The 12,141-nt window shown below is 44.7% G+C and overlaps 1 protein-coding gene across 1 annotated transcript; it reads right to left on the bottom strand.

The window, feature by feature from the left end:
- Positions 1-770: 770 nt before the first annotated feature.
- ODC1 (ornithine decarboxylase 1) lies at positions 771-11,544 on the bottom strand. The gene is made up of 12 exons (XM_075497955.1): positions 11,344-11,544; positions 8,053-8,161; positions 7,168-7,313; positions 6,872-7,045; positions 6,531-6,703; positions 6,107-6,241; positions 5,870-5,951; positions 5,467-5,550; positions 3,947-4,109; positions 3,747-3,859; positions 3,250-3,464; positions 771-1,249 (listed from the first exon to the last, which is right to left on the bottom strand). The coding sequence occupies exons 3-12, from the start codon at positions 7,267-7,269 to the stop codon at positions 1,108-1,110; spliced, it is 1,383 nt and encodes a 460-aa protein (XP_075354070.1). The 5' UTR covers positions 7,270-7,313; positions 8,053-8,161; positions 11,344-11,544; the 3' UTR covers positions 771-1,107.
- Positions 11,545-12,141: the final 597 nt, after the last annotated feature.

Raw genomic sequence — 12,141 nt, 5'->3', positions numbered from 1 at the left:
CTCTACTCCAGTAAGCAGACTCAATAATTTTATCATCAAGACACCCTGTATTAGCTCCTAGTATTTACTACATAGTGTCATCTATCACATTTAATCCAAAGTCAGAAGTTTAACAGGGTAGCATGTATTTTCATGCCATTAAATAAGAGATTCTGATTGTATTGCATGCACAAAGGATGTTGAGTCCCATCTCTTATCATCCATTTTATACTAAAGCCTTAGGCAACAGGGGTCAGAGAGTAGTTGTCACCTATAGTCAGCCACATAGTTTCAGCACTTAAGTTTTCCCATGACATATTTTAATCCTCACACACATAACAAGCAGCTTCTCAGTGGCAGCCATGGAGCCTGTGCTGTATTCTCTCATTAATGACTAGATAGATATGTTTAAATAGCCATCAGTCCTGGCCACAGCAGTTACAGACTAACATGAATTAAAATGGCACTGCACTGAACTTGCAATACACAACTGTGTTAAGCCTGTATTCAAAGACAAATGCCATTCCACAAGAATTCATGCAGTGTTCAACTTGTTGACAGTCAAGCTTTTTCTAATCACATATTAAAAAAGACACAATTTAGTTTCCCTACCTATTAAGGGGGTTCCTTCACTTCAGTGAGTTGGGAAGGCAAGGGTAGGGGAGGAGATGGCAATTGTGTTATTCATTTATTAATAAGCCTTGGGCTTGCAGCATCTGGTCTGCCTTCATATACGCTATAAGAGCCATCCATGACATTAATTTTTTACAGATTAACCAAACACAGGAACAGTTATTTCAATATACTTTATTTTAAAACAGGTAGGTCACAAAACACTAAGCTTAGCCCATTCTGCCATACACAAGCTACAAATACTTGCTTGACAGTTGAGGGTCAGTCTTTAGTAGCATACATGAAAAGTGAATAAAAATCCATATAAAACAATATTCAAATAGTTTCCATAGGAACACAGATAATTGTGACCCATCTCCTAGTTATTTTTGTTGCATTTATGCCAAACCTAAACTTTAAAAAAACCACTTAAAAATTCTAGCAAGAATTAAGTTAATGGTCCCCCAAATGCCCTAAATTCAATGACTAACCTTGCAGTTAATTACTAAGTATTACCTATACATTAATACTAGCTGAAGCACAAGTTGCTGGATATTCAATTCCGCTTTCCCAGGCACAAGAGAGTGGCAGACTAGCAACATCCTGCTCCTCCACTTCATCTAGGAACCCTTGCTCCTTGATCTGCTGCATTAGTTGCCTAGAAAGAAAAAAAGAAAAGCAACAGTCAAAAAGTGTTTCACTACCATGTGCCAAAAAGAAGGTAAGCGAAGTACTTTTTTTTTTTTTTTACTGCCAGGGAGCATGAAGTGAACTCTTTACTCATCATCTGCAATCCAGACAATATTATCAAAGAATAAAAAATAAAAATAAAAATCAAAGCAGAGTCTGTGGAGGTCACTTGTGGCTGGCTAGGCTTTAGGGCAAGTGCCAATACCAAGCTGGTTTCACCATTTCTGGGTACGTTTTCACCAGATCTGCAAAGATGCACCTATATACCTGTAGCTACATCTGTATACCACATGCATACAGATTTAATGACTTAGTGCTCAATAGCTCAGAATTTCAGACCTATATCACTGACTATCCCTTATCCCACACACATTCCTGGGTGACTTGAATCAAGTAAAAGTATGGATGACAGACTAGGAATGTAAAGGAGCTGACCAGCGAGAACCATGCAACTCCTTCCATACTCAGACAGGAGTTGTACTGAAAGACAAGCTTAGAAGAACTTCAGTTGACTAAGTTTTTGGACTTAGTTATACTATATGCAAGGCAAGAAGTTGTGGTACTGCATGGCACCCTATATACTACTGGCTTTTACTTAGACATACGTAGTCATCTTGTCCCTTATCTTTCAGTTATCTAGCCACAAATTTAGCTGTACACCTTTATCACATAGATAACATTCCAAAAAGCTTTTCTAGCACTGGCAAAGATCTGCACCATAACTTCATCAATACATCCCTCTCAGTTAAGGGCCAGCTTGGATCACAGATTTTTCTTGCCTAAACAGAAAACGCAGGCGGTCATGTAAGGCTGGAAGAGGGCTGTAGCCTTGGATGATAGTTATGTCTGCATAATTAAGCTCAGCATGCCTCAGACCAAGTATTACATTTTAACAGAAAGCCAGTGCTATAGTGAAAAAGCTAATTATTCTCCTGCAGAGCCATTTTTAGTTCAATTAGACACAAGTCTGGAGTCTTATGGGAAGTCTAAAAAGCTTCATTTGGTTTAAGAAACACTTCAACTGACAGGAGGTTTCACTAAAGGAAAGAAACAATACAAGGCTTGCTTATAGAAGCAAGGCTAGTAAAAGAATGGAGAAAGCTTCTTACTTTTATGGCAGGAATTTCCCTGAACTTAAGCATTTTCAGTAAATTTGAAAGCAACCCAACAACAAAGCAAATCATGCTTTAGGATAACACTGCCACCCAAATGCTCTCTGCTAGTTTAGTAGGCAGACTTCAATACAGAAGTAAGGGCTTCCTCTACAGGAAACCCCTTTTATAGAAGACGCAATCCATTAACCTGTCTTGCACAGACGAGCATCCAGGTTAAACTACTGTTTAAGGTGCAGCTTCACAGTATCCTTGCACTCAAGAGGTAGTGCTGCTTTCTTTGCTCATCTGTTTAATAACTTCCCATGGAGATCTAGCACTCTGCACTGAGCAATGAGCCAGAGCTCAACCTAAACCAAGGAACAGCTCTCAAATAAACAGACAGATCACATTGTGAAGCAGCACTGTTGAGTGTTCCTGCATCCTGCAGTCAGGATTTAGCAAGCTATCAATTTAGAAGACAGCACACTATGAGAACTGTGATTGACTGTCTCTAATCACTGGTTACAGAAGCTAGCTGTAAAGAATCCACAATGATTCTATATGTTGTGCAAGAACGAAAAACACCAGCTAGAAGCCCAGGTTAATGAAAAGACTCCTAACATTACCCCTTTAAAAGCACCTCTCCTGGAAGTGAGTACATCAGAGAAAAAGAGTAATTGGTAGTGTTAGCATTGTTCTAAGCACATAGCAAAAGCCTTCAGAGGCATTCCCTTCTTCCACACCACAAGGAGGTTTTACAAGACCTATGGCACCAAAACTAAAGTCCCATTTGTTAAGGGGCAGCCAACTGACATGAGCTATTCACTACAGTCATCTGTATCAAAAGCACTGATGGATCAAGATAATTACTAACCATGCTGGTCTTGACATCACATAGTGTATTGTCGGCCTCTGGAATCCATTGAAAGTAGAAGCTGCTGCAACAGTATAGGCACCCATGTTTTCAAACAGGATCCAGTCACCAACTTGCAACTCTGGCATATTAAAACGCTCAACAATACGATCTAGGCCATCACATGTTGGTCCCCATATGCTGCAGGAATAGCAGCTGTCATCTGGTTTAGCCCGCTAAAAAAGAGAGTATAATTAGTTTGACTATCAAAACAGAGCTTCCAGAAGTAGTATTATAATTAGTACAACATTCCACCTCGCAGAGAAGAGGAGGAAGAGCTGCCTGCAGGTCCTTCTCCACCCTTGGCTTTGAATTAATTCCACTGCATGCCTCATTAAGTCAAATGCCAAATTCCAGTGACATGAAGGGAGCAGTGAACTGAGAAGTGACTGCTGTGACGAGGATTATCCTACATCCACAATACATGGCTAGTATGTGATACTTCTGAATGAGCATACCTTTTGCAGAACTGGTTTAACATGTGCATGATCATACAAGATGCAGTTGAATGATCCATAGACTCCATCATTCACATAGTACATAAGAGTTTTGTCATTTACATCATCTTCATCTGGAAGAAGTTGAGACACCAGTAAGAGAATGCTTGGAAAGAAACACACAGATAGCTAGAAGTAAGATTAGGTCTAGATTTACATACCATCAGAACCTGTTTGCTCCTTTAATACAATTTTTTTTGCAATGATGTTGACTGCCAGCGTGAATGCTGATGCAACATAGTATCTTCCCGGCTCTGCAATAATATTTATTCCAGAATCTGAAGGAAAGTATTTATCCAGTGCTGGGTTGATTACACTTGTGATCTAGGGAAGAATCAAGTTGCCCATATTAGAACTTCAGCAGTTACTCAGGTGCTATTTTAGAAGTCTGAGATGAAGTCAGACTTTCATGCTTACAATGACATAGTAGTCAAGTGTGTTAATAACTATTAGCATATTGTAATCTCTAATGATTGCTTTTGCTTTATTTTCCCATTCAAAGTTTTGTTTGTGATCAAGTTTGCACAAAGCAACAAAAGCAGACAGCGCTTGCAGCTTAAAAATGTAAGTGACCAACCAGGTCATGTTTGAGTCTAAAGGAAATCACCCCTCCTAGACTAATGAAACCAGCATTAATGCCCTGCAAATCCCCACACTTCAATTTTAATTTCTAGTCCACTTGTAGTTCTGCTAATCATGCAATATCCCCCAGCTTACTGCATCCTAAAGAAGCCATCTCACAGGACCTTAAGAATACAGAAGGCTTTGCCATCACCTTTGAAATTCAGTTGCCTTCATGAACAGTTATTTCCAAGTTCTGAAGTTATCAGTGATTATTAAGCTGCCTCTAACTGCAGCATGACTGTGTTATGCCATAGAGCCGAATGACGACAACATTTGCTCTTGATGCTTCATGTAAGCCAATACTGCACTATGAATCATAGAATCATTAAGGTTGGAAAAGACCTCCAAGATCATCTAGTCCATGAGAAGCCAGCCTTCCTTAAGAGGTATTACAAGTGAGACAAGGTTAGCCCACATTATTAGCAGAAAACTCACTTTGTGTAACTTATTTGCTGTCTCATTGTGTAAATATGTAACATCATTTAACACCACATTAGGTTAGGCTGGCAGGTGCTCTGACAACACTGCTCTAAGTGGAAGTCCTATTAATACCCAGCCACCTTGTCTCTTCTGAAAGCAGAAGAATTTCTGTGTGAAAGCAGACTGGAGAACACTGATCAATTAAAAAATGATCCAAAAGCTAGTTCTAAACCAGATCAGACACTGATCTAGTTTGCTGCCACACAGAAGGACAGTATGGGTTCAGGACTACTGTTTCACCTTATTTGGGAGCACTGCCAATCCAGATAGTCTGAAGTACAGCACCAACTGGAAGAAGTCTATGCCAGTAAGAATCAAGCCTGCAATTAAAACCTGCTTTACAAGTTTGATATCTCTGCATGTTTATGCAGTCATTTAGCTATGTATCTAATGGGTTCATCTAATTTTCAGTTTTCAGATTAATTCCCCTTTTCCTCTAAATTAAATTTCTGACCAAGCAGACAAATTTTCTTGCAAATGTGTCTGTATGCAAAAATAGGAAAAGCAAGATTTTGTTTAATCCAGATCAATATTCAAAAAGACTGCACAACCTGAGAAGTTCTTAGCAAAGTTATACCTCTTCAAATTTAAGCTTGACATCTTCAGAGCCAGGGAAGCCACCACCAATATCAAGCAGATACATATTGAAGCCAAGTTCAGCCTAAAATGAGATTAATGGCAACACTGTCAAGAAGGCAGTTCTTACTTTATCATTTTAGCTTAAAAAGTAATTTCCTTAATATTTGGAACATAGCTAACTCATCATGTTCAAGTAATAGTCACTTGAGTTTGAGCTGCTGATTGTAGTGCATCTGACCAGGTCTGCAAAAATCATCTACAAAGTAAGCATCATGACCTCAAAAATTCCAACAAGAAGTTAGCAACTTAGCTAGCTTTTAACGTTGTAACAGTTTTACACTTGATTCAGTTTTGCCACAACAGTTGAGCAGTAGTTCCAGAGAAAGTAGAACTAGACTTACTCCCATATCAAACACACAGCGGGCATCAGAAATGGCTTGAACAAAGGTCTCTGGGTCTGTACATCCACTTCCAACATGGAAACTATGAAGAGATACAAAATACCAGTTGCTATTTGGCAAATTAGTCAAAGTTCATACAAAGCTCAAGTCACTGCATGCAAAGGCATCTCTACTGTCAGGGAGACCATTTAAAGAAATCTTATTTAATCTGACTGTATTTTGATATTATCAACTCACCTTACTCCAATGATGGCAAGGTCAAGTTCTTTTGCACGCTCCAGAAGAAGCCTGCTAGTCTTAAGTGTTGCTCCAAATTTAACACTCAGACGACAAACTGCTTTGGAGTCATCAGTTGTAATGCGCAAGACTAACCTAGAAATAGGAAAAAATGAGGGTTTAAGTTCCAGTATAAAAGACATCATTATCAGGCAAGTATGACCTTAGAATGAGACTGAGCTTAAACATACAAGCTTTCCTATCTGTCCCTTCCTAATGTGCCAGTAAGCTATACAGGATTAGATTTCACTGGCTAAAAGCAGGTTTATTTTCTCATAATTCTGCAGCCTATATTAACTAATGAAGAGCAAGTTTCAGATAACAGCAGGTGTTTCTGTAACTTGGGAACCCAAACAAGAATTACAGAACAATTAGCATAACTTACTTGGCTTTTGGATGGGCCCTTGCAACTTTCATTAGTTCTACTTCACTATCAAATGTCATCATCTGTACACCACTGCTGGCAGCATGTTTGATCTGAGATACTTGTTTGCAGGGATTTGCATATATTATTCGCTCAGGAGGTACACCAATGCTCTGTACCAGCTGTATTTCCATCTGAAGAAAGAACAGATTACACTTGTGAAAGATATTTCTAGATAGATGATCAAACTAATCAGTACAACGAAAGCAACACCACTTGGTTATGCTTAATTTTATATGAACATATCTTGTAAAGCTGAACACATACTAATGTCACAGATCAGAACACAGTCAAGATCTTACCTTACTGGCGCAATCAAATCCTGCACCAAGAACAGCAAGTGTCTTCACTACAGCTTTGCTGTCATTACATTTTACGGCATAGAAAGGGGTTACCCGAGGAAGGGCTTTATGCCATCGCAGGTGCTTCTTTACAATATCCCCGAGGTCAGCAACATAGAAGGCATCTTTATCATCCTAGAGCAAATACACATCTTAAAGTTACAAACAGCAGATAACAGGATAAGCCTAGAGGTCAGCATTTGCGGAGGTTGCCTTGCAGAAGATCACAAATGCAGTGATTTTCCTATCATACTTACAGAAGATGACACTTCATTTATTTTTTGGTCAAGGATATCCTTAGCAGTAAAGCCTTCGTCAAGGAAGGTGAATTCAAATTCTTCATTGCTGAAGCTACTCATGATTTCTGAGATTTCAGGTTTATGTGAAAGGATTTAAGTATGAACTGTTGATAAAAAAAAATATCATTACTTCATTGTTGTGGTTTACCCCCAGTCAGCAATTAAGTAGCACACAGCTGCTTGGTCATCCTCCCCCCAGTGGGATGGGGGAGAGAATCAAAAGAGAAAAAGTAAGAAAACTCATGGGTTGAGTTAAGAACAGTTGAATAATTGGAACACATAAAAGAAAATAATAAATTGTAATGAGAAGGTAAACAACAAGAGAGCAAGAGAGGAACAAAACCCAGGAAAAAAGCGATACAACTGCTCACCACCTGCTGACCAACACCCAGCCAGTCCCCAAGCAGCGATCGCTGCCCCCTGGCCAACTCCCCCCAGTTTCTATACTGAGCATGACATCATATGGTATGGAACAGCCTTTTGGCCAGTTTGGATCAACTATCCTGGCTGTGCCCCCTCCCAGCTCCTTGTGCACCTGGCAGAGCATGGGAAGCTGAAAAGTCCTTGATTCTGTGTGAGCACTGCTCAGCAATAACGAAAACGTCCCTGTATTATCAACATTGTTTTCAGCACAAATCCAGAACATAGCCCCATACTAGCTACTATAAAGTAAGTTAGCTCTATCCTAGCCAAAACCAGCACATTCATTTAAATTCATATGGCTTAATTCCACTACTTCACTTATCATATAATTATAATAAGACCACAATGTCGTGGTCATATAATTTACAATTATACAATTCCTACAGTGATCACTAATAGCGGCATAGATTAGGAACTTACATAGATGACAGATCAGATTTAATCAGAACCAAGGAGGCACTCCACAAAATAATCTTGCTAGCTTGAAGGCAAGTTCTCCTCCGTTCAGCAACTGTATGATGTACGCAACCTATTCAAAGAAAAATCAAATACTGTCAGATATTATTAGTCTAAGTCCCTGTTGTGGTTTAGCCCCAGCCAGCAATTAAGTACCACACAGCCACTTGCTCACCCCCTCCCCCTGCAGTGGGATGGGGAAGAGAATCAAAAGAGCAAAAGAAAGAAAACTTGTGGGTTGAGATAAGAACAGTTTAATAATTGGAACACATGCACACACAAAATTGTAATGAGAAGGAACACAACAAGAGAGAGAGGAACAAAACTCAGGAAAAAAGTGATACAACTGCTCACCACCTGCTGACCGATGCCCAGCCAGTCCCCAAGCAGCAATCGCTGCCCCCCAGCCAACTCCTCCCAGTTTATATACCAAGCATGACATCATATGGTATGGAATAGCCCTTTGGCCAGTTTGGATCAACTATCCTGGCTGTGCCCCCTCCCAGCTTCTTGTGCACCTGGCAGAGCATGGGAAGCTGAAAAGTCCTTGACTGGTGTAAGCACTACTTAGCAACAACTAAAACGTCAGTGTGTTATCAACATTATTCTCATACTAAAATCCAAACCACAGCACTATACCAGCTACTAGGAAGAAAATTAACTCTATCCCAGACAAAACCAGGACATTGCTGGAAGTTTCCGCTGTCTTTTCCTTCACCTCCACATCAGAGCTGTTAATATTATGGCCAGTGTCAGCCTACTTACCACTTTTTAACAACTCTTAAGCACTATTGTAGCTTGCCAGTTTCTGGGAAAAGGGCTTACGTGTTACTGCAGACAGAATCTGAGGATGTTACTGACTTCTGAGTAGTAACAACTCTCACTAAGTCAAAGCCAGTTGATTATCTGGATCCTCACTACAGTTCAGACTATGCATAAAGCAGCCATGAGATCAGGGCTTTCCTTGAAGTTGCTCTGTTGGTGGTTAGAGCCTCCCTGTTCTACCCATGACCTCCAGGCTACATGAAAAGAAAACCTCAGCTGTCAGGAGTGGCAGATACCGACTAAAAGAGTGGTTCCTAACTGATCTGCAGACAAAGTATTAACAGTGACCCCAATTAACACCTTATAACAGGATTTTACAGTAGTCCATTAACAAATCTTCACTGTTAACAGAAATCTACCAGCCAAGTAGAAAGCCCCTTGAGAACCAGAACTAAAGAGCAAAAGCACATTCCTCTGCCATGCAAGACCTCTGAAGTCCATGGCAAAGTGTATCCTTTTACTGGGTAGTCCAAATAGAGAATGACAGTCTACTCCATTAAGCTGTTAACTCAAGCAGATGTGTGTGCTACCTTTTAAAGACCTCAGCATTGCAAGTGACTCATAGGGAAGCTATGGTTTCATGTAACCAGGTCCAGCCCTCTTCCTTCTCTCAGCGTTTTTTACACTCAATCTAGTCATACAGATTTGGACTGAAGATGATGCAAACTAAATTATTCACTAATCTTCAGTTACATCACTGTTCCCTCTATTTTCAAAAAGGCTGGCTATAAACCGTATGAAAAATACCTTATGTTTTAGAACCTCGTTAATCTGTAACAGCTATAAGACCAACAGAATCATTCATTTTATACACTGTGTACACTAGAATCCATTAAACTATATCTACTGAATGACTTTTCAAAGTCAGCAATTATACAACTTCATTTCAGCCTTCAGAAACATGGCACCTGAACTGCCAGTGTCAAGAACTACTCCACATCTTTTGATCAATTCTCACTTATCAGAGGCAAACCAGATGTGAGATTCAAACTAGATTAAGCTTTAACTCTAATGAAATAAAACCCAACAATCCACTGAGCCTCATTCTCCCTCTGCTCATTCTCATGCAATGTTAATTCTCCCAGAAGCTGGATTAGAGTCTCCTCTTAAAAGCCTCTTTGAAAGGACCTTAAGAAACAGCAAATTAAACACTTCTCAGGAAGCGGTTTGTTACTAAAGAGAAGCTGCATCTTATCGTAGGATGCTGCACGATGTTGCAGCTTTGCAGAAAGCAGTTCAGGGACTTCTAGCTGTGGTTAAGAGAAGTAAACACCATCAGGAGGAGTTTAGTTTATCCCCTCTGCACAGAGCTGCATAAAAGCACTTTTCCTATTAACGTCTAAAAGGGGAACTTTGCTAGTCACAGCAGACTTTAAGAGGTTCTTGCAAGCTTTCCATCTCCACCTTATTGCACAATTTTAACTACAGTGTAATTACACAGAATTCCCAGTGTATATTTCTATTTGGATTGTGTGCAAAGTGTCTGCAGCTTCCCAGAAGAAAGGCAATTGGTGCTCATTTAGAAGTTGCTCTCCAGAACATTCCCTTATTCAGCAGCTGTATTTAGACACAGCTGAGTCACGCCTGCAGGCTCTGCACTCAAATACCAAAGCTGCGTCTAGAAAGGGCGCCCGAGGCGCTCCTGACCCTGCAGTTACCACATCGCTGCCGACTGCCATCGGGGAGGAAACGGCTGGCTGCCCTCATCTCACTGCCAGTCTTTTTCCCTGTAAATCCACGCGGTCCCTTAGTCGAGTCGGCCACCCGGCTCGGCTCGGGCTGTGCTGCCTGACTCGGCAGCGGGGCAATGAACTCTCCACCCTCTGATGCCGAGGCCTCCCGAGGAGGCATTTCAGCTTGCCCTGGGGGACGTCTTTAATAAAGCCTACTGCTTCGTGCAGCTCGGCCCCCCCCGAGGCCCTCAGCGGGGGGCCCAGCGCCCCGCCGGAGCGAAGGGCTCCGGCCCCCGGCCAGGGCCCACGCGGGTGTGCCGCGGGACGCGCTCCGCGCCGGGGCGCCAGGCCGCCTTGCGTTCGGGCGAGCCAGGGTGCCCCGAGCCATGTTCCTGCCACGCACCAGCCTCTCCCCACCCCGGAAACAGCCCGGCGGCCACGGCGGAGCCCTCCCCTCCCCCGCTCCCGGGACGCGCCGCCAACACCTCCCCAGGCAAGCCGGCCTGACCCGTTCGCAGCCGCCCGGAGCCTGCCTTCTCCCCCCCGCCCCGCTGGGGCCGGGGATTCCCCGGCTGCGGAGGGAGGCCCCGCGTGCCCGGCGGCAGCAGCCGGCGCCCAGCCCGGGCCGCTTGGCAGCGGCCCCGGAGACACGTGGCTCCGCGCCGGCCGGCTTCCGCCGCCGCGCCTTCCCCGCCGCGCGCCCCGGCCCCTTCGCTCCGCGGCCCGGCCCGGCACAGCCCGCCGCCGCTCGCCTCACCTCAGGCAGCGGTGGCGGGAGCTGCTGTCAAGCCCCGGCGGCGGCCGGTCCCCTCGCTCCGAGCCGCCTCCTCCTCCTCCTGCGAGCCGGGCGCGGTGCGGGGAGCCGGGCGGGAGGCGCCCTGCCGCCTGAGGAGGAGCGGGGCCGAGAGCGAGCGGGGCGCCGCGGCTGACAAAGCTTCGCCACCGCCGCGGCGCTCCTATATATAGGGCAGCCGGCGTCGCTATGGCAACGCACCAGCTCAAACCAGCCCCGATCGGCTGCGACCGGGTAGGGACTCTGGCCAGCCGCTATTGTGACGTCGGCGGCGAACACGCGCAGGGCGCGCCACGCCCCCCCCGCCCGCCGCGCCCGCCCCGCCCTCTGTCCCTGCCGTGCGCTGAGCGCGTCGGGTCTCTGCAGCGGCCTGCGCCGCGCTGCCCCGCCGGCCCCGGCCCCGGCCCCTTCCCCCGCGGCACCGCGCCGTGCCTGGCCCTGCGGGGCGGCGTCCGCGGCCCCAGCCCTGCCCGCTGCCAGCAGGTGCGCGGACCGCGCCGCCCCGCCGCCAGCGCGGCACCCTCGCGCGCCCTGCGGAAGGTGGCGAGGCGGCTGCAGGAGGCCGGAGGGCCCCGGCTGCGAGGGGTGCTTTGGCAGATGCCGGAGGAAGGAAACGCTGAGCCGGGGGACCCAGAGCACCACGCGCGTGGCGTCGGTGGGGCGACGCTTGTCCCCCCTGAAGCCATCCCGTTTGCGCGGCACTCGCAGCCGCTGCGGTTCAGGGGTCGGCCCCGGCTGCTGCCCGCAGCGGTGCTGCCCCTG

Source organism: Mycteria americana, chromosome 3 (genome assembly GCF_035582795.1).
Source record: "Mycteria americana isolate JAX WOST 10 ecotype Jacksonville Zoo and Gardens chromosome 3, USCA_MyAme_1.0, whole genome shotgun sequence".
In the NCBI taxonomy this organism is placed as follows: Eukaryota; Metazoa; Chordata; class Aves; order Ciconiiformes; family Ciconiidae; genus Mycteria; species Mycteria americana.
Note: the sequence above shows the minus strand (reverse complement) of the source record. Positions and strands in the feature narration are given on the sequence as shown.

Excerpts from the sequence above, each read along its gene's own strand:
- ODC1 (XM_075497955.1), bottom strand. The coding sequence starts at position 7,269 with ATGAGTAGCTTCAGCAATGAAGAATTTGAATTCACCTTCCTTGACGAA. Across the intron at positions 4,110-5,466 it reads TCAAGCTTAAATTTGAAGAG|ATCACAAGTGTAATCAACCC; the intron begins GTATAACTTTGC and ends ATTCTTCCCTAG. Across the intron at positions 3,465-3,746 it reads TTAAACCAGTTCTGCAAAAG|CGGGCTAAACCAGATGACAG; the intron begins GTATGCTCATTC and ends TCTCTTTTTTAG.